This window comes from Hyperolius riggenbachi, chromosome 5 (genome assembly GCF_040937935.1).
Source record: "Hyperolius riggenbachi isolate aHypRig1 chromosome 5, aHypRig1.pri, whole genome shotgun sequence".
Taxonomy (NCBI): domain Eukaryota; kingdom Metazoa; phylum Chordata; class Amphibia; order Anura; family Hyperoliidae; genus Hyperolius; species Hyperolius riggenbachi.
The window spans coordinates 251,547,633-251,570,933 of NC_090650.1; the positions used below are offsets into that span (position 1 = coordinate 251,547,633).

A 23,301-nucleotide genomic window follows, 5' to 3' on the forward strand; every position below is an offset into this window, starting at 1 on the left:
CATCATGTCACATGTCAGTTCGGGTATTCTTTAAAGATGGGTTGTGACGGGGTCTTCAAACATGACAATGACCCCAAGCACACAGCCAGGATAACCAAGGAGTGGCCTAGCCAGTCACCAGACCTAAATCCAATAGAAAATCTTTGGAGGGGGGGGGGGAGGGGGGAAGAAACTCCATGTTGCTCAGCGACAGCCCGTCAGATCTAGAGATGTGTGTGGAGAAGTGGGCCAAAATACCTGTTGCAGTGTGTGCAAACCTGGTAAAGAACTGACCTCTGAAATTGCTAACAAAGGTTTCTGTACCAAGTATTAACACAGATTTTCTCAGGTGTTCAAATACAGTGGCTTGCAAAAGTATTCGGCCCCCTTGAAGTCTTCCACATTTTGTCATATTACTGCCACAAACATGAATCAATTTTATTGGAATTCCACATGAAAGACCAATACAAAGTGGTTTACACGTGAGAAGTGGAAAGAAAATCTAACATGATTCCAAACATTTAAAATAAATAAATAAATAACTGCAAAGTGAGGTGTGCGTAATTATTCAGCCCCGAGTCAATACTTTGTAGAACCACCTTTTGATGCAATTACAGCTGCCAGTCTCTACCAGCTTTGCACATCTAGAGACTGATATCCTTGCCCATTCTTCTTTGCAAAACAGCTCCAGCTCCGTCAGATTAGATGGAGAGCATTTGTGAACATCAGTTTTCAGATCTTGCTACAGATTCTCTATTGGATTTAGATCTGGACTTTGACTGGGCCATTCTAAACACATGGATATGTTTCGTTTTAAACCATTCCATTGTTGTTCTGGCTTTATGTTTAGGGTTGTTGTCGTGCTGGAAGGTGAACCTTTGCCCCAGTCTCAAGTCTTTTGCAGACTCCAAGAGGTTTTCTTCCAAGATAGCCCTGTATTTGGCTCCATCCATCTTCCCATCAACTCTGACCAGCTTCCCTGACCCTGCAGAAGAGAAGCACCCCCAGAGCATGATGCTGCCACCACCATATTTGACAGTGGGGATGGTGTGTTCAGAGTGATTTGCAGTGTTAGTTTTCCGCCACACATAGCGTTTTGCATTTTGGCCAAAAAGTTCAATTTTAGTCTCATCTGACCAAAGCACCTTCTTCCACATGTTTGCTGTGTCCCCCACATGGCTTGTGGCAAACTGCAAACGGGAATGCTTATGCTTTTCTGTTAACAATGGCTTTCTTCTTGCCACTCTTCCATAAAGGCCAACTTTGTGCAGTGCACAACTAATAGCTGTCCTATGGACAGATTCCCCCACTTGAGCTGTAGATCTCTGCAGCTCGTCCAGAGTCACCATGGGCCTTTTGACTGCATTTCTGATCAGCGCTCTTCTTGTTCAAAACAATCAGAGAGAAATGGAGCGCGCCATAGCGCATTAATCGTAAAAGGTGGTTTATTGAAATTTAAAAGTTATACTCACAAACATAATTTGTGTATTCGCTTGTCAGCGGACAGCCAACCGCTTATCTCAACAGGGGAGGATGCCGCGCTGTGGCCGGCAGCACGAGTCCCGATCGTCTGGGCTCTGTCTCGCTGTGAGGTGGGCGTGGCTGGTGGTCAGTGGGCGTATGACGTCATTGGTAGGTTTACAGCTGTGTCATACTCCTTCCATTTCCGAACAATCACTTTAACAGTGCTCCATGGGATGTTCAAGGCTTTGGAAATCTTTTTGTAGCCTAAACCTGCTTTACATTTCTCAATAACTTTATCCCTGACCTGTCTGGTGTGTTCTTTGGACTTCACGGTGTTGTTGCTTCCAATATTCTCTTAGACAACCTCTGAGGCAGTCACAGAGCAGCTGTATTTGTACTGACATTAGATTACACACAGGTGCACGCTCTTTAGTCATTAGCACTAATCAGGCAATGTCTATGGGCAACTGACTGCACTCAGACAAAAGAGGGCTGAATAATTACCCACATCCCACTTTGCAGTTATTTAAATGTTTGGAATCATGCAAGATTTTCGTTCCACTTCTCACATGTACACCACTTTGTATTGGTCTTTTACGTGGAAGTCCAATAAAGATGATTCATGTTTGTAGCAGTAATATGACAAAATGTGGAAAACTTCAAGGGGGCCGAATACTTTTGCAAACCACTGTACTTATGTGCAGCAGTGCAATACAAATACATTCTTTCAAAATCATAAAAGGATTTCCAGATTTTTCTCTTTTTTTTTTAAATGTTGTCTCTCACAGTGGGAATGCACCTATAATGTGAATTTCGGACCCCTCCATGATTTCTAAGTGGGAGAACTTGCATAAATACAGGGTGTTGAAATACTTTTGTTCTGCACTGTATAGAAACGCATTTTTTTCTCTTTGCTCTTTTTCCCTACAGTATTATCCCCAATTTCCATCACTGTATTGCTGCATAGCTGTTGTAAGACTTTTCCCAGTTTTCTTGCTCATCATTGACTTCCTTACCCTGAATGTGGTAAACTGAATACCAGTCAATGAGGAAAGGTTTCATCCCCGCTGACTACCACTGCATTTTTTCTAGATTGGATTTTATATATGTGAAAAAAGAAACAAAAAAACATAACACCACAGGGGAGAGCAGAACAGCACACAAGAACTTTTTTACCCTTTGTCATCAGCTGGTCGAGGGGCTCCTTCTTTTACAGGCTTGGGTGGGGCTTTTTCCTTTTTCTTCAGGTATGCCTTCAGCTGTTCAGCTCGATCAAGATACTCTATGCACTTTGCTCTAATACTCTGTTTCGCTTTTTCACCTTGAGTATCATCTAAAGAAAATAAAATCATTCAAATATGATCCAGTCAGTGCTTTTCAAATCTGGTACATTACAGTTTGATTTTTTTTATACAACATTGTAGGTTTCTATAGTCTTCTGTACATACAGTATTTACCTAAATGTGCATCAATACTAATGTGAACAATAAAGTGAAATCTTGCAACTGATTCAACAGACTTGATTTACAAAAAAAAAAAAAAAAAAAAAAAGAAAAAGAAAAAAAAAAACACCTCTCCAAGCTTATGCTTTGGAGGAGCAGTCACCAGTGATTCAACAAACCTAGACTGGAGTAAAAAAACATAAAAAAATAAAAATGCTTCTTTGAGGTGATGCAGCTCCATCTGTCATAATGGGAATTGTTCAAAGGGTAGTAAATGAATCCTTGTGATTTTTTTCCTTCATATATTTGTAGGAGGTGCAGCTAAAGATCCATGAAGAATACACAGCAACAATTACTTCTTTTTTTCCCCCCCACACAATTTAGAAAAACAATAAATCTTCCTTCCCAGCTGTTGCTTGCATGAGTCTGAAATGCCAACTTACTTTACTAACCTTTGAGCAATCCAAGCTGTATTAATGTGACAGCGATAACCCCCCCCCCCCCCTTTTCTCACCACCAACAGAGCCCTTTGTTGGTGGGGTCTGATCGCTCCCCCAGTGTTTATTTTTTTATAATAAATATTTATTTTTTATTTACTTTTTTAAATCCCTCCCCCCAGCCAGCCAATCATGGCGATCGGCTCTTATAGGCTTCAGTCTATGAGAGCCTGATTGCTCTCCTGTGTCCCAGGGGGACAGCCGTGTCACACGGCTGTCCCCAGTACAGTGCTGCCTTAGATCGCAGTGATGCACTATGGTAATAGACTGCGGTTTTGCCGTCTAACAGTCTCCTAGCGGTGATCGCATCGGCACGTGCAATCTCCTGCTAGCCCCATTGAAAGCCGTTTCCGTAATCGGCGTGGAGCGGTCCCAGATTGAATGTTTTATGGGTACTTGGGCTTGATTCATTAAAGGGAACCTAAACTGAGTAGGATGTCTATTTTTCCTTTTAAAATAATACCAGTTGCCTGACTCTCCTGCCGATCCTGTGTCTCTAATACTTTTAGCCACAGCCCCTGAACAAGCATGCAGATCAGGTGCTCTGACTGAGGTCAGACTGGATTAGCTGCATGCTCGTTTCAGGTGTGTGATTCAGCCACTAATGCATCCAAAGAGATCAGCAGCACTGACAAGTAACTGGTATTGTTTAAAAGGAAAAATTCATATCCCTCTCAGTTCAGGTTCCCTTTAAGCTGTGCTGCTAAAGCAGCGAAGCTTAATGAGAGGAGTGCCAGCTCAGTGCACAGTATGCTGCGGTAGTGCAGCTAGTATGCGCTGGCAACTTACATGCACTCCTTGTAACTAACAGCCGTTCCACTCGTCCCAACCTTTAGCCCCGTTGGGTCCAGTGGCTTTCTAGGACGTGATCCCCCCCCACTGGCCCGGCAGCATATTGGGCCAATCAAACTGCTGGGATCACGTCCTAGAAAGCCACTGGACCCAATGGGGCTCAGGGCGGGACAAGTGGTGCGGCCGTCAGTTACAAAGGAGCGCACGCAAGTTACCAGTGCATACTAGCACTACTGCAGCATAGAGTGCACTGAGCTGGCACTCCTCATTACTACAGCGAAAAACCTGTAAAATGTAATATGTGCAAACATATACAAATAAGAAGTACGTCTCTTCCAGAGGAAAAATGAGCCATAAATTACTTTTCTCCTATAATGCTGTCACTTACAGTAGGCAGTAGAAATCTGACAAAAGTGATGGGTTTTGGACTAGTCCATCTCTTCATAGGGTATTCTCAGCAAGGCTTTTATTCTTTATAAAGGTATTCCCTAAAAAAGGATTTAAACAATGATGCTGGCCAGCTTCCCTGCTCGCTACACAGGTTTTTGGCAGTTTGACGGAGCAACTGCCATTCACTAAGTGCTTTTGAAAATAAATATATCCCTGAGAATCCCCTATAAAAAGAGATGGACTTGTCCAAAACCTGTCACTTCTGTCAGATTTCTACAACCTACTGTGACAGCAACATAGGAGAAAAGTAATTTATGGCTCATTTTACTCTGGAAAAAATGTACTTCTTATTTGTATATATGTTTGCACATATTTTAAATTTTACAGTTTTTCGCTGTAGTGCCCCTTTAATGAATCAAGCCCTTAGTTAGTCAATAGTACACAACGCTAAAATCAAGGGTTAGTCACCTGGTAACAGTTTCTAGTAATATACAGAACAGATAAGGTATGGTTCCTCCCATGATAAAGAATCAGCAGCTCTGCCCCTATAATATTAAAGCTACATTAGCGTCCCCTCTATATTATCACTAGAGAGAAGCCAACAAGCAGGAAGGAAGGATGCTATATCCCCTTAAACAAACAAAAAAAATCCTTGACCTAAATATTACTGGAAATGGAATAACAAAAATTACACTTGATTACCCCATAAATCTTTCAGGGTAGAGACCATCAGAAAATTAGCCAGAAGTCTCAAACCTTGGAGTGGGTGGGTGTGTCGAGTCTGGTCAAAGTAGGTAGATAAACGGCGCCACTGACCAAATGTCCTAACTAACTTGTGGAGGAGGATTCCTCCTGCGGCCATTCCTTCAGGATCCGGGGTGTCCCCTTAACCCCCCTCCAATATGACGAAAAAAAATGTGTTTGAAGGAGGCGCTATTGGTTAGTTACGCAATCTATAATGAGTATATGTCACCACCAATATTATGTAGAGTAGAAAAACTTTATTGCCAATATAATTCTCCTGAAGATATAAAAATAATTTTAAAAAGTATAAAAAAAAAAAAAAGTGTGTAGAGTATGCCTACCAGAGTGAATAAATACATGACCAAATGTAATAATCTTAGTTTTATTTGTTTAACTAGGTTTGTTTATCTACATTTAGGCATGTCTTTGGAAATCAGATGAGGTTTTATGTCACATTTATTAAAATATATATAACTTTTTGAAGGGTTCATAAAACTTCCAAGCACCACTGTACCTCTGATTCCAGGAGCTGGCCATCTGCATGTCCCCAGTTGCAGCAACCAAGCTAAATAACTGCAATGAACACAAGGAACTAGAACAAGGCTCCATGATGGCGGTGTCAGAAGAGCCCTAAAGATGTAGAACTAAGGTGACGTAGTAGCCAAAATAGGGAGACCCAATGGATGTAGCTATAGGAGCATCTCTCCAGCCTGCTCCTGCTTGTGGAAGCGTAGTGGGTGAAGGACACTAAAGTTCTCAGACACCAATAATGATACCTTTCTAAGATCTAATAAATTAACTTCTCATCCCAAACATATCAGAAGACTGCGCTGGAGACACCAAGGTTAAAAAAAAAAAAAAAAAAAAAAAAAAAAAAAACAGCTCCATGTATGCAACTTCTGAAGCCTAATGGCCCGTACTCACGGGCTGCAAATGTTGCCTGTCGCCAGCACACGTGAGCGTGTGGGCGACAGCTCCTCGCCAGGTCCCTCTGCGTACACACGCGGAAGAGGGACCAGCGGCGAGACGGAAGCTGTCGCCGACGTTCCTCCTCCCTCCGCCGGAAGCTCCATATACTTTAATGGAGGTTGCTGTCGCTAGTCCGCGTACTCACGCGGACTAGCGACAGTTGCGGCGGAGGTGCGGCGGCGACTGTCGCCATGCGATTGAAACTTTCAATCGCATGGCGACATGAGCGACGGGCGACAGTTCGGGGTGCGCGCGCGTGCAACGGCCCATACTCACGGGCGACCTGTCGCCGCAACACGCGCGCGCCGCGTGTTGAGGCGACAAAAGTCCCTCGTGAGTATGGGCCATTAGGCTGCTTTCATAGTTGGACGTTACAGGCTGACGTTACAGCAGCCTGTAACGCAGCCCAACTCACAGCAATAGTAAATCAATGGGCTGTTCACAGTGCCCTGGTTGCGTTGGAGTATACCGCAGCACGGTAAATGAAAGTGCAGCGTGCTGTGCGTTATACTCCTATTCGGCTGCGTTAGACTGTGTGCACATGTGCAGTAATGTCTATTGTGAGTAGGCACATGGCTAATTATTATTCACTGCACTGTGCTGACGTCACTAGCGGGACAACGTGATGCGGAGTGTTCCGATCCGTCTAACGGCGCACCAAGAGCCGCGTAGCGCGGCTCTATCGTTCACCATTAGCACCACCATGCGTTGCGTTAGGGGAACGTTATGCGACCTTAACGTCCCCTCTAACGCAACGTCTGTGTGAAAGAGCCCTAAGACTTAATAAATAATTCAAAATAAATGACGATATCCTGTATTCCAAATGGCTGGCCCAAGTTTGGTCAATGTGGAGAGGTCAATGCTAACATGCATGGCTAGGTGGATGGCACCAGGTTCCCCAGTATATTAAGCCAGCACTTCCTTTATTTAAATGTATTGTTTCATAAAAAAAATATTGGCTTTTTTTCTGAAACAAACAGGAAAATTGAATACTTACCTTCCGGTAATTTTCCTTTCCTGGAATAGAAGATGGCGGCATACTGATGGGTTAGGTCCGCCCCCTGACCCCCATTGGACAGATCATTTTATAAATTAAAAGAGCCCGCCCCCCGCCATTCTCATGAAAATCAGTCCTCGAATGGACGAGAGGGTGGGTTCGTATGCCGCCATCTTCTATTCCAGGAAAGGAAAATTACCGGAAGGTAAGTATTCAATTTTCCTGTTTCCTGGAAAGAAATGGCGGCATACTGATGGGATCTACAAAATCAGACAGAGAGGGAGGGTAAATGCAAATCGAAACGTAATTTATTTCTTTACCACAGACAAAACTGATTCACCAAACTTTAAAGTAGTAAGAGCTGCAGGGTTAACATGGTAGTGTTTGAGAAAAGTATGCGATGATGACCAACTGGCTGCTTTACAAATAGTGTCCAATGAAACTTTTGCAAAAGATGCCCAAGAGGCTGCCATGCCTCTAGTGGAATGTGCATGAATCTCGGATGGTACTTGCAAGCCTCTTGTTTTGTAACACAACTGTATTAGCTTAACTAGCCAGTTAGCTATTGTCCTGGAAGTAACTGCACTACCTTTGTTTGGACCTTGAATGTTTATAAACAAGCGATCTGATGATCTGAAGGTGCTTGTACTGTTCATATAGGCTTTTATGCTTCTACCCACATCCAGGGGATGACACTGTTCGTCTGAGATGAATGTTGGTAAGGTTAACTCCTGATTTATGTGGAAAGACGATGCCACCTTAGGTATATGCTGAAGTACAGGCCTGAGAACAACTCTATCAGGATAAAACTGAAGAAAATTCTCTGAGCAGCCTAGGGCTTGTAAGTCTGATACTCTTTTGGCTGAGGCAATTGCCACTAGAAATACAGTTTTCAGTGTAGTATTCAACAGAGATGCTGACTCTACTGGGTGAAACGGTGGATTGGATAACACTTCCAAGACCACACATAGATCCCATTGTGGGAAAAATGGTTTCCTAGGTGGTCTCAGTTTTTGTACTGCTTGTATAAACTGGATGATTAATGGATTCAAAGCCCATTTATGACTCGTCAAGGCCGAAAGCGCTGAGACTTGAACCTTTATGGCAGAAAGGCTTAATCGTAGATCAACTCCTGTTTGAAGGAAGGCTAGAATGTCCTGTACTTTGGGAGCAAGAAAGTCAAATTTCTTTACAGATGCAAAGTTTGCAAATTTCCCCCAGTTTCTATGGTACGTAGAGTTTGTGGAAATCTTCCTGGCTTTTAGCAAGGTAGACGTGACCTCTTCAGAGCAACCCAATGCTAGAAACTTTTGCCTCTCAATCTCCAGGCCGTCAAATTGAGACTGTTGACGTTCGGATATAGTAGTTGACCTTGACAAAGAAGGTTCGGAACCTGGGGTAGTTTGAATGGATCTTCCAGACTCAACTCTGATAGGAGAGTGAACCAAGGCCTTCGAGGCCAGAACGGCGCAATAAGGATGATCGAGCATGACTTTAGTATCAGTCTTTGTAGTAGTCTCAAGATTAGTGGGAAAGGAGGGAATGCATACCCCAGCTGGAAATTCCACTTTGCTGTTAGGCAGTCTGTTGCCTCCGCTGTCGGCTGGTAATAGCGGGATAAGTATCTCGGCAACTTCGAGTTCTCTGCTGAAGCACACAGGTCCACCTGTGGAAGGCCCCACTTCTGCACAATTAGGTTGAATATGTCGCTGTTCAGACCCCATTCGTTGGGATCGGCAAACTGTCTGCTCAGGCGATCTGCTAGTATATTCTGTGGCCCTGGGAGATGAATTGCTGTCAGATGATCTAGATGCTTTTGTGCCCAAGACATTATGTGAATTGATTCCTGAAGAAGTGCTCGACTCCTCGTTCCCCCCCTGTCTTCTTATGTAAGCTACTGCCGACACATTGTCTATCTGTAATAATACTGATTTCCCTAGAATTAAGTGCTGAAAAGACTTCAGAGCCAAGAATGCTGCCCTGAGTTCCAGAATGTTGGAGGGTTCCTGAGCACAAGGGATCCTCCATTTCTGCTGCACACAAAAGTCCTGACAATGAGCCCCACAACCTGCTAGACTTGCGTCTGTCGTTATTACGATAGGGATTGCCTGCTGGATCTGAAGACAGTTCCTCAAGTTCTTTTCCTGTTTCCACCAATGCAGGGAGATTTTCACTTCTAGAGGTAGTTTGAACATCTGTGACATACTCCTTTTGTTCCAATGGCTGAGAAAAAAGATTTGAAAAGTTCTCAAATTCCAGTGGGCCCACTTCACCATTGGGATTGTTGATGAGAACGTCCCCAACAGGCTCAGGCACGTTCTGGATGATATGTACTGGTGACATAATATTGATGCTACCTTCTGCTGAATGGATATTACTTTCTGGCACGGCAGACAGATCTTGTTTTGATTGGTTATGAATCTGGCCCCTAAGAAGATCATGTCTTGAGATGGGGTTAACTGGCTTTTTGGGAAATTTATTAACCATCCCAGTCTCTGCAGTTCTTGTAACAATATTTTTTGGTGATGTAACAGCACTTCTCGATCTTGATTGACAAGCAGTATGTCGTCCAGATAATGGAAGACCCTTAGGCCCTTCTGTCTGAGGGAGGCAATGACTGGGAGAAGAATCTTTGTGAATGTTCTGGGTGCTGTTGAAATTCCGAAAGGGAGACTTTGGAATTGACAGTGTATGCCGTTGATCGCAAACCTTAAGTATTTCTGAAAGCTTTTCTTGATTGGAATATGGAGGTATGCATCTGATAGATCCAACGTTGCCATCCAATCGTTTACCCTCACGACTTTTATGATAGTCTGTAATGACTCCATCCTGAATCGTCGTGTCTTTATGTGACCGTTTAGGAATTTTAGATCTAACACCGGTCTCCATCCCCCCGATGACTTTGGGACCAAGAACAATGGAGAATAAATTCCTGTTGATTCTTTTTGGCGTGGGACTGGAACTATGGCCCTGCATTGGACCAGAGAATTCACGTAGTCTAATAGGATCTGACACTTTACCAAATTCGGAGGTAGCCGAGTTTCCAGAAATCTTGATCTGGGAGGAGACCTTTTGAATTTCCACGAATGACCTCTTTGTAAAGTCTTGAGTACCCAGCCATCTTCCACTGTATCCACCCAGACTTTCCAGAAAGAGTGCAATCTTGCTCCTACTGGCTCTGTCTGGGCGGTCGCACCTTCAGAAGGGTTTTGAGTTCTGACTTGCTCCTGGATTTGGTTTGGGCTTTCCAGACTTAAGAAAGGACGCCTGTGTCCCTTTCCAATTTCTATTAAATGGCTTCCCTGGTTTGTATGTACGAGCCTGTTGAAACCTGGAAGAAGACTGTGGTTTGTTTGGCTGTTGACGGGTTGTCCTGGGTTTTCTGTCTTGGGGCAAAAGTCCCGATTTTCCTCCAGTGACTTTAGCAATGGCATTGTCCATTTCTGACCCGAAGAGATTTTTACCGTCAAACGGTATTCTACACCAGTTATTCCTGGAAGATTGGTCTGCAGACCAAGGTTTTAACCATAGAGCTCTCTTTGCCGTAACATTATGTAACATGGCTCTGGATGACGATCTGATAGTGTCTATGGCAGCTTCTCCTATAAAGTCACTGGCCAGTTTTAACTCATCTAAGGCTTTGATAATTTCAGCTTTATCGGTGTCTGAGTTGAGTGCGACTTCGATGTTATCCACCCAGACTTTAACAGCTTTGGCAAGAGAAGTTAAGGCTACCGCCGGCCTGCAGGCCGCTCCTGCAGCCAGAAACGCCTTTTTAATATCAGTATCTATTTTCCTATCTAAAGGATTAGAAAAAGACACTGCATCGTCCATGGGAAGAGTAACATGACGAGCCAGTCTCATAATTGACGCATCTATTATGGGGGCAGAGTCCATAATTTTTGAATCTTCCTGGCTTAACGGGTAAAGTTTTGCAAATCTGTTTGATAATGAAGTCTTCTGATCCACTTTACTCCATTCTTTCAAAAATATATCTTTTATCACTTTCATAAAGGGAAAATTGGTTGGTTGTTTGTCTAGATGCGGGTAGTACTTGTCTGGTTCTTGAGAAACTTCCTTTTCTTCCTCCCATGCTATTGCTGCCTTGATTGCTGAGACAAAGGCGGGCACTAGAGCAAAATCGAATCCCATAGGCGGTAGGCCTGAGGCTGGTGTAGACTCTTCCTGATGTGCCTGAGATGTAGAGGGCACAGGCTGATTAGCCGCCAGCTTCTCAAATGTCTCTTGCACTGCCTGTTGGATGAAGGACATGACTTGCTGGTTTTCAGAGTCTTTGTCCCTGCCTAATTCTGTGAAACAAGCTTCACAGACCATCTTGTCCGGAAGAGCTGGTTGACCACATGACCAACATAACGTTTTTGCTGGTTGATCAAATCTGTGGGCCTTCCTAGGCAATGGTCTAGGAGATTTACTCCTGCCGTAAGATCGTCTCCTATGCCTGTATTCATAGTCATAGCCTGGCGAATATCTCCTGGGAGAATTTCCTTTCCCTGATCGGTGATCTCGTCTTGGAGATCTGCTCCTGCGTGATCTATAGTAGCCACTGGAGTAATAGCGATCCGAGGAACGCCTCCTACTAGGAGAACGTTGTCTAGATGATCGCCTTTTAGGTGAATAATTGTCATCTCTGCGAGACTTTTTCACACGCTTTCCAGGGGATTTCCTTTTCGATGAGCTTGCATCGTAGGAGGCCTCTCTGGTGGACTTGTTCCTTTTTGATTTTGAGCGTGATCTGGATCTCGATGAGGAATGGTGACCTTTAGACACCTCTCTCCTCTTCTCTCCTCCTCGCGGACTGCGGAGACACAAAAAAGATATGTTTCCACTAAGAAAGTCCGCCTTGAAAAGGGAGATAGCGCACTCTTTTAAATAGAAGTCCCACTGACCCCTGTGCTGAAAAGCTATAATATATAAAACACCCTGTGAATAAACTTAGATGGAGAGGCTGAAAAACCTCTCATTACCTCTCCTGAGATGCTGATGCTGATGCATTGTGGGTCTCCTGACCATCCATCCTAAACACATATAGCATATCATAAGCATACACACTTAAAAAAACTGAAGAAATTCCACTACCTGTAAAGTGCAGGACCAAATACCTTTCCTGCTGTGTTGCTGAAGTGTCGCACTGGATCCCTGGAACGTTCCACCGTCCACTGTCACCTCCGACCAGAGCGGTACCGCAGCCAGCAAGGGCTGTACCCGCTCTGGCGTCCTTTTAAACTATCCTTCCTTTCCGGAAAGCCGTTCCGCTCTGCCGGCCAATCAGGGACAGTCTCGGCAAATCCCGCGAGACTTCCCTCTCCGTTGAGCAGGAAGTGAGGAAATAGCGTGTCGGCTAGACAAACCCCGCGCTAGCCCGACTGCGTTCAGCACAGGGGAGCAGCTACCAGAGACGGTTGGCGCATTTGTAGACCCCGTTTAGAGGTCGCAATGCCGCTGCCATGACGGGAGAGGCTTAACCCGTCGTACACACGCCAAAAAAAAAAAAAAAAAAAAGGTACAAAGAAACAAAAATAGGCGCTTAAAGGGAAAAACAAAAACAAAACAAAAAACAATGACCAGTCCATACGAGGACAGAAAAAAAGAGGATGGCGGGGGGGCGGGCTCTTAATTTATAAAATGATCTGTCCAATGGGGGTCAGGGGGCGGACCTAACCCATCAGTATGCCGCCATTTCTTTCCAGGAAAGTTAATTTAAAAGGACACCTAATGTAAGAGTGATATGGAGGCTGCCATATTTACTTCCTTTTAAACAATGCATATTGCCTGGCTATCCTGCTGATCCTCTGCCGCTTATACTTTTACCCATAGACCCTGAACAAGCATACAGATCAGACATTTCTAACAAAAATTGGACAAGATTAGCAGCATGCTTGTTTCAAGTGTGTGATTCAGACACTACTGCAACCAAAGAGCAGGATGTTAGGCAACTGGTATTGTTTTAAAAGAAATAAATATGGCAGCTTCTATATCACTTTAGGTGTCCTGAAAGTGAGTCTTGATGAGGCAGGACAAATTTTATTCAAAAAGGCATAAAAAAAAAATAAAAATAAAAAAAACACACACACACTTACATTTTACTACATGAAGAAAATACTGTACAGCAGCTTGGTATAATCGTAGAGCTTCCTCATAGTTCCCAGCCTTGTCTTCTACGGATGCTTTACTGGCAAGGTCAATTGCCTTCTGTTAGAAAAAGAAAATATTGTATGTAAAGACCAATCATTCACATTAAGGACTTATATTTAGAAGTGTGTGAAGAACAGTATTTTGATGCAAGATTAGGCAACTCAAACACAAACAGCAGAGTCTCTTTTGCACTGATATCACTCTGAGTCTTTAACTAACCAAGCCACACCAACATATAACTAACTATAATGGGCACATTTATGCCACTGCTCAAACCACAGTTAAGGGGATCTCAACTAACTTCTGCACAGTGCAGAGGCACACCCATCCTTTATACATCCCAGAAATAGAGCTTTCAATACAGGAAAAACCCTTTTTTTTATGTGAAACCAGCAAACAAACTCTACTTTCAATCTGGACATGGAGCATGGCACACTGAGTAAATTAAGTACTGAACCTTTGCCCTTCTCAGCACCTACTGTGACAAGGAATAGCGCATACTGACACTAACCCTTAAATCCAGCAGAGGTCCATGGGAGTAAAGGAGGTTGATTTAAGGAGAACCTAAACTGAGAGGGGTATGGATATTTCCTTTTAAACAATACCAGTTGCCAGGCAGTCCTGCTGATCTCTTTGGCTGAAGTAGTGGCTGAATCACACCTGAAACAAGCAAGCAGCTAATCCAGTCTGACTTCAGTCAGAGCACCTGATCTGCATGCTTGTTGAGGGGCTGTGGCTGAAAGTATTAGAGAAACGGGATCAGCAGGAAAGTCAGGCAACTGGTATTATTTTAAAAAGGAAAAATCCATATCCTTCTCAGTTTAGGTTCCCTTTAAAGGTCAAAGACTGCTGTGACAGTAATATATTATTATAATGTGGTCTTAATTAAGCTTGACCTCTCTCAACCAAAAACCTCAAGATTACTCAAACTGTAGGTATGGATATTGGCTTGGGACTCAAGAATTTGTCAGGGTAACCTTGGGAACCAGGTGCTATTGCTATAAAAGAATAGTTTATACATCAAAATAAATTAAATCTCTACTTTCGCACCCAGAGTTATATCTCCAGGTTAAGAACCCAGTCAAGGTTCAAGTTCAGAATAATAGTTATACCCTATAATGTAAGGTATGGAGGGACATCTGATATGCGTGTGGCCAACTTAACCTAGCTTCAGTGCTGATAGTTGCTCCCAAACCTTTTATTTCTTCACTTGAACCAGAATATCTCCTGGCAGTATTCATAAAGCATTTCTCTACTGCATTATGCTCAATCACCGGTAAGTAAGTTAGCAGCCAGGTTAAGGATCCACACATGCAGGCCAGGGGGTCTGGGTCCTAGGTCATCACTAAATGTTGAAAAATTTTCAAGTATCTATATTGGTTTTCAAAGTGGCCAGTAATGGGGGAGAAAGCAAGTAACAAAGTCTGAGCCAATTGCCGATACTAACAGATGGTACTTCAAGTACACCCTACATTCACAAAAAGCTGGAACTTAAAGGATACCCGAAGTGACATGTCACATGATGAGATAGACATGTGTATGTACAGTGCCTAGCACACAAATAACTAGGTTGTGTTCCTTTTTTTCCTTTCTCTGCCTGAAAGAGTTAAATATCAGATATGTAAGTGGCTGACTCAGTCCTGACAGGAAGTGACTACAGTGTGACCCTCACTGATAAGAAATTCCTATTTGTATCCCTTTCTTGCTCTCAGAAGCCATTTTCGGCTAAGAAATTGTTTATAGTTGGAATTTCTTATCAGTGAGGGTCACACTGTAGTCACTTCCTGTCTGGGTTCAGGACTGATTTAGCTACTTACATACCTGATATTTAACTCTTTCAGGCAGAGAGAAAAAAAAAAAAAAAAAGGAACACAGCCTAGTTATTTGTGTGCTAGGCACTATACCAGGCATGGGCAAACTTGGCCCTCCAGCTGTTAAGGAACTACAAGTCCCACAATGCATTGCAGGAGTCTGACAGACACAGTCATGACTCATAAAGGCAAATGCATTGTGGGACTTGTAGTTCCGTAACAGCTGGAGGGCCAAGTTTGCCCATGCCTTTAGATTGTAAGCCTTTGGGCAGGGTCCTCCTCCTTTTGTGTCCAACCTGATCATGCACCTCCATTACTGTGCACCCATGCTAGGCATCTGAGTGAACCTAACTTGCCTAATCTCCATGTTCCATTCAGTGACTGACTAAGCATTACCTTGTACTCATACTGTGCTGCATGATCTGATCTTTCTTGTATTCAGGTATTGTCATTTTGCTGTATGTCACCCCTAAATATTGTATGTATCCCTATTTATTGTCCAGCGCTGCGTAATATGTTGGCGCTTTATAAATACAATAAATAATAAATAAATGCCTGCACTATACATACACAGGTCTATCTCATCATGTCACTTTGGGTATCCTTTTAGTTACATTTTCTGCCAGGCAAAGAAGCAGAATATGTTATCATATAATAATGATGTTCTTCTTTTAACAGATTTCTCTCTAATCATATTAGATTAGAGAGAGATTTATCTCTTGGTCAAATCTGCCCATAATCGCTAGTTGTAAGGCTACAAGTTAAAGGGACACTGTAGGGGGGTCGGGGGAAAATGAGTTGAACTTACCCGGGGCTTCTAATGGTCCCCCGCAAAAAATCCTGTGCCCGCGCAGCCACTCACCAATGCTCCGGCCGCGCCTCTGCTTCACTTTTGGAATTTCAGACTTTAAAGTCTGAAAACCACTGCGCCTGCGTTGCCGTGTCCTCGCTTTCCCTGTACGGAGCGTACGGTGCAGGCACAGACCAGACTGGGCCTGCGCAGGGCCAGAGCATCGGTGAGTGGCTGCGTGGGCACAGGATGTCTGCGGGAGACCATTAGAAGCCCCGGGTAAGTTCAACTCATTTTCCCCCGACCCCCCTACAGTGTCCCTTTAAGGATTTACAAAAAAAAAAGTAGTAAAGTTCTCATTCAGGATATTTAAAAGTAACACAAGAAAAAAAATCTATTGTCTGAGTCAGATTCAGGTTCTCTGGCACGTCATTCAGTCACAAGGAGATTATCAGCAGTAATAAGGGTGAGAAAGCATAGTTCGCTTATAAAAAAAAAAAAAAACAAAAAAAAAAAAAACGCAATAATTAACTGGATCAATAGCAAGTGTAAAGAGGTCACAGTTCAACAATATGTGTTCAGTTTTAAATGGACAGATATCGTTTAGCCAACATTTTAGTAATGGCAGGAATATTGAACGTATTTGCTTCTTTTACAGTTTAAAAGAGAAAAATAAAGTTCATAGCTTACTGAAAGCATAAACAAAAACAAACAAAAAAAAAAAAAACACAACCTTGTATGGACACTAAGTTTATGTGCTACCCAATCCATGCACATTCATTATCACACTAGGAATTTCACAGACTCTGCTGGTCATTGGGCCAGTGGACATTTTCATAAATCCGTTTTGGATCAGCCAACTTCAGTGCTCTTATTACCTCCTCAGGCCATGTGGTTTGCAATAAATTTGTGTCGCCTGCCAAAAATGGCGCTAAAAACCTGCAGTTAACAATGTGGTGCCTCAGGGCTGTACAGACAACTCTGTATCCAAATAAAATAGGGAGGAGGAAAAACAGCGTGGCTTTGGTGGGCAAGGTTAGGAGGGAAACAATGTATGAAGTGGAATATTGTTGCTTAAAGGATACCAGGGGCCAAATTAATATGAGAAATGGGGGGGGGGGGGGGGGGGGTGAAGCAGGCATGTATGGTGAGCTGTCTGATGCCCTCCGGCACCCTCTTCCAGGCCAGCCAGGTGGGGCATCATTGTGCCTGTGCTGGGCGCGTCCTTACAGTGAGCGATCGCTGACCAGAAGCACTCTGCGCATGACGTCATTGCAGGTAGGGCGCTTGCAGCTGGCTAGCACAGGCGCAGTGATAGCTGGGCTGACCAGGGAAGAGGGTTCCGGAGGGCATTTAGAGAGATCGGAGAGGCAAAATGGAGAACGGGGAACAGTTGAGCATCAGTACAGCCTCACCATACTTGCCATGCTTCCCCAGTTTTTCCATATAATTTGGGACTTTGGTATCCATTAAAGATCATTAAAGCGAACCTCCACAGTAAAGATGAAAATCATGCAGCCTGCTAATGAAAAAAAAAAAAAAAGTTTCTTGGCTTCATGGGACAAGGCTTCTCAGGTAAATATAACTTCATTTTACTAGCAGGCTGCATTGTCTTCTTTAAACAGTCTCAGTGGACACCTTGTATTAAAATGCCAGATTCCTATTTGAGTATTTCAGAGTGAATGAGGATGGGGATGGGACAGGAATGAAGTTCAGGCTTATCCCTGTAATCAGGGCGTACATGTAGTTAAAAGCACATCCTATCCAGACAAGTAGAGAAGGGATGGGAGATGGGGTTGTATGGCTGGCTCTTTCAACAGTAATGAAGCCATACTTTGGAGAGAGAGAGAGAGAGAGAGAGAGAGAGAGAGAGAGAGAGAGAGAGAGAGAGAGAGAAGAGAGAGAGAGAGGACGAGAGAGAGAGAGAGAGAGAGAGAGAGAGAGAGAGAGAGAGAGAGAGGAGAGAGAGAGAGAGAGAGGAGAGAGAGAGAGAAGAGAGAGAGAGAGAAGAGAGAGAGAGAGAGAGAGAGAGAGAGAGAGAGAAGAGAGAGAGAGGAGAGAGAGAGAGGAGAGAGAGAGAGAGAATCATAGGAAGTGCATGTAGCTCATTTCAGACAACTGCTACATCAATTTAAAATAAATTACAGTTTATAGACTACTGGATTTCAGCCTGGCTATACTGAGGTCCCATGCATGATAAGCGCACATAATCAGTTACTCTAGTTGATTGCCTGAAGAAGCAGGTGAAATACCTGTGAAACGTAGTATAACGTTTAGAAAAAAAAAAAAAAAAAAAAAAAACACTTTAAAAAAAACTTTGCTTGAATCAAACGACTCGAGTCATCAATTGTGTGAGGCAACCTCCACCACTACCTCACATTTTAAAACCGCTTTTAGTGTATTTTTTTTTTCTTCCTGGCGCCTCTGTTTTGTTCTATTACCTAGAAGTGTGTCCACCCTTGGTGAAGGACATCCACCCTTGGTGGAGGTGTGCACACCTCTATTTTTTGATCTACAGATTGCAACGTCCTAAGCCACTTATGGTTTTTTTGGATGCAAGTCTCACATCCAAATTTGCTACACTACAGGTTCCTGGACGTGAGACGTACATCCAGCACTAAAAACTGACACCGCGATCATCACTCTTGCATGTGCTCACAGGATTGTGGGAGCCTGAGCAATTTTGGGGTACCTGGAGTCGGAGGTTTCATAAACTGAAGAGTTGGAATCGGATGATTTTTTTACCCACTCAATAGCCATGCAAGGGCTGTGGAGTAGGAGTCTAAGCTGAGTCGTCGGAGCAATTTTGGGTACCTGGAGTCAGAGATGGAGTCGGTTTCATAACCTGAGGAGTTGGAGTCGGTTGATTTTTGTACTGACTCCATAGACCTGTGTGCTAATGCACTGATCCCATTGTGAAAGATTCACATGTCATTCACATGAAGTTACAGTGGAAAAAAAAAATAAAGTGACAGTTAAACAAAAAAAAAAAAAGTGTTTTTTTTTTGTACACGTTTAACCCTACCAAACAAAACAAATAAAAATAATAAGGGTTCTTGGACACCTGATGATGGCTGCCGCCAATAGCGACCGGATGTGATCACTATGGTGACAACTTGGGGGAACCAACACTATATAGATGCATTGAAATGTTGTGGCCTAGCAATGCATCTATACAGCACTGGGGTCCCCAAACTGTGCACCCTAGCGATCGCATGCAATCGATATAGACACAAAGGCTGGCGATAATGGTACACTACATGCCCAACTAGTGATGAAAATATGGTATGTATCATATGGTATATAATTTTAACCTAGCCCGGTCAAATCATGTATTTTGAGGAGTTTTAAAACTGTGGCACTTGTCATGTAAAAGTTAAGAAGGAGGTAATAAAAACAAAACAAAAAAAAAAAAGTGTTATTTTTGCATTTTTGCCTAATTTTCCCCGATAAATTGCCTGTGAAGTTATAATACTTGAAAAACAATATTACCCAAAGAAAGAGTAGAAGGTCTTGAAAGAAAAAAGGAAAAAACAATATATATCACTGATGGCATAGGTAATAAAATGTTATTGCTGTATCATGTCTTAACAGACATTCATCTGCATAATCAGATCCACCAGGATGGATCTTCAGATCTGCAGATGATTGTCAGATAGGCAGATGAATGTCTGTTAAACAAGGTGTGTATGAGGATCTGCAGATATAGACTATGAATGCATTTTGCAGAGGAACAGATCTTTTGCAGGAACAGATCTTTTAAATGTGTACAGCATCTGTCGTGTGCAGCATCTTGCAAAGATTTTTATCTGATGGGGAGTTCAGCTCAATAGAATAGACTGTGTAGAGTATGCTCTCATACTACATGGAAGGTGGTAAAATTGGTCTTCAAGTGTGTACACACCATAAGGTCAAAAACAAAATTGAAGCAATTAAGTAACAAACAGATGTAGATAGGGAGTTCTGCACCCCACCAGCACATAGATCTGGTGGAATAGTTACCCCCTTCTGGCTTTCATTCTACTTCCTGTTCTTGCGTCCCGTTTCCGTGAAACAGCGTCCCCTGGGCGCTGTTAAAAAGGGACTGGAACGCAAGAACAGGAAGTAGAATGAAGCCAGTACAGCGTACAGGACCTGTGAGTAGGCTTGCTCTCCACGGATTAATCACGAGTAAACCACGGTGGTTACTCGTGATTCAAATTAGCTCTAATTGCGCCACAGCTAAGCCGGCTAGATGCGGCTGGGTTAATTACCCAGAATGCCACTCTTCCGCCTGCGTTTCAACGAAGCCTCGCTATGAAAGCACTTCCTCCTGGGATAGGTGTAGCTGGCCGCAGCATAGGTAGCCAGGGATAGTGTAGCCGGGTAGTAGGTGGCCTACACCTATCCCTGGCTACCTATGCTGTGGCCATCTATTACCGGCTACACCTATCCCTGGCTACCTATGCTGAGGCCACCTACTACCGCCTACACCTATCCCTGGCTACCTATGTTACAGCCACACTATTACTGGCTACCTATGTTACAGCCACCTATTACTGGCTACCTATGCTGCAGCCACCTATCCCTGGCTACCTATGCTGCAGCCACCTATCCCTGGCTACCTATGCTGCAGCCACCTATTACTGGCTACACTTATCCCTGGCTACCTATGCTGCAGCCCACCTATTACTGGCTACACCTATCCCTGGCTACCTATGCTGCAGCCACCTATTACTGCGTACACCTATTCCTGGCTACCTATGCTGCAGCCACCTATTACTGGCTACACCTATCCCTGGCTACCTTATGTTGCAGCCCACCTATTTACTGGCTACACCTATCCCTGGCTACCTATGCTGCAGCCACCTATTACTGGATACACCTATCCCTGGCTACCTATGCTGCCACCACCTACACCTATCCCTGGCTACCCTATTACTGGCTACACCTATTCCTGGCTACCTATGCTGCGGCCACGCTATTACTGGCAACACCTATCCTTGGCTACCTATGCTGCAGCCACCTATTACTGGCAACACCTATCCTTGGCTACCTATGCTGCAGCCACCTATTACTGGCTACACTATCCCTGGCTATCTATGCTGCAGCCACCTATTACTGGCTACACTTATCCCTGGCTACCTATGTTGCAGCCACCTATTACTGGCTACACTTATCCCTGGCTACCTGGTGCTGCGGCCACCTATTACTGGCTACACATATCCCAGGCTACCTATGCTGCAGCCACCTATTACTGGCAACACCTATCCTTGGCTAGCTATGCTGCAGCCACCTATTACTGGCTACCTATGCTGCAGCCACGTATTACTGGCTACACTTATCCCTGGCTACCTATGTTGCAGCCACCTATTACTGGCTACACTTATCCCTGGCTACCTATGTTGCAAGCCACCTATTACTGGCTACACCTATGCTGCAGCACCTATTACTGGCTACACCCTATCCCTGGCGACCTATGCTGCAGCCACCTATTACTGGCTACACCCATCTCTAAAGCCACCAGGACTTTTGCAGGAGCATGGTGAGCCTTTTTACAATTTCACCCAGCGCCCCAAATCTCCCAGCGGCTTTATCATATGTATGCCGAAGGAGTGGGGCACATTATTTACTGTTGGGGGGGGGGTCAAAATAATTGTATAATACCATCTTACCGTGGTCATTTTTTAGACAGTTATACCATGGCATTTCATACCGTTGCAACCCTAACACCCCTACTATTTGGCCAATAACAACGCTTTGTGCTGCAGAAGGTGCTATTATTGGCAAAATGTTCCCTATGAGGTTCCCTGTTGGGTGCCCTAAACTAGACAGCGCTGCTAACAGTTCTCCATTTCACAGTACCCTCATAACCTGGTACACACCATGCAATTTCCCATCAAATCAACAGTTCGAATCGATCATTTTTTAAAGGCTGATAAGTTTTCCAATCACTTATACACAAAACGAATTGGAACCTGGTTTGACCTGTCAAAAATTATCGATTTGGACCCATCAATCTGACGGAAATTGCATGATGTGTACCAGGCATTACAGTACATAGCGTTGTGATTGGCCAATAGTGTGGGCATAGTTTACCACAACCTATTGGAAAGCTAGCAGTATGAGACAGTGCAATCGACCCTATCATTTTAGTTGAATTTCCCTATAAGGTTTCTTGCTGGGTCCCCTAAACGTCAATGTTTCAGGATAAGCAACAGTTCTATCATACTTAGAGGACAACAATTACAGGTCAGATTTCTGCGCTCATATATACCATACCAAGAAGGAGTTAAAAGCAATAAATTATAAAAACCCCACATACTACAACAATACAATCAGTCAACAGCCAAGTCCTCACTATATCTTTACTTCAATTGATGTAGTAAGCACATATTTGAAAGCAGGTCTACTGTAGATCAGAGGCAAGGCCAGTACTTAGCCCTGAGACTGGTGAAGTAATTGACAAGAAAAAAAATACATGTCATGGTGTAGCTAAGGCTATACATTAGGATGTGGACACATCTTCCAGCCCTGTGCTTCCTGTAGCGCTCAGGGTCAGATGCAGGCGTGTAGCAGCGGATCTGTCAGCACCACTACCGGATAGACTAATCATTACCTGTAGATTTGTCCCATTGGCTGCCATCTGTGCTCACTGAGTTACTCGAGCGTACTGATGTAGAAGGATCGCTTGCCCCACTTCCGTTTTCAATGTTTACCTTCGCCACGACAGGAAAAAAAAAAGCTTGTTTCGGCTGATCATCAGAAGGTTCTCTCTTACTTCCGGGTGGTGTAGGAATATTTCCGGATTTGCGTCACTCAGCAAATCAGCCAATCACTTCTCATCAATGGAGTTTGAGCACATGACAGAGACGACGTCATTTGGCCGCACCTGTAATCTGATGTGAGCGCAAAAAGAGAAGGGAGCAAGGCATGCGCACTGTTCAGAACACAGCACGAATCCATAGCTATGCCTCTTTCCCATGCGTCATAACCTCTGACATCACTATCATGTGACTTAGAATAGTAATTTTCACGTGATACGTATAAATCGCTTGACGTCAGGAACAAGGCGCTAGCGTGATGACGTTATTGTTATTTACCTATTATATAATGCTGACATCTTCCGTAGCGCTTATACAGAGTATATAGTCATGTTACTCCTAACTACATCTCAGAGGAGAAGGAGATCGCAATCTCATCCCTACTATAGTCATATGCTATTTATATTCACATCGCCTATATTTTTATTTATTTTAGGTAGAAGCCAAGTAATGTATCCTGTCCCTCTTTT

General features: G+C 43.6%; 1 protein-coding gene across 1 annotated transcript in view; it reads right to left on the bottom strand.

Moving 5' to 3' along the window:
- Nucleotides 1-22,809, bottom strand: part of VPS4B (vacuolar protein sorting 4 homolog B) — an 86,283-nt gene extending 63,474 nt beyond the window's left edge. The window contains exons 1-3 of the mRNA XM_068236782.1: nt 22,627-22,809; nt 13,373-13,484; nt 2,620-2,776 (exon numbers count right to left, since the gene is read on the bottom strand). Coding sequence (XP_068092883.1) covers nt 2,620-2,776; nt 13,373-13,484; nt 22,627-22,653 — 296 coding nt within the window. The 5' untranslated portion in view covers nt 22,654-22,809. The remainder of the gene's footprint in view (nt 1-2,619; nt 2,777-13,372; nt 13,485-22,626) is intronic.
- Between the last annotated feature and the right edge of the window lie 492 nt (nt 22,810-23,301).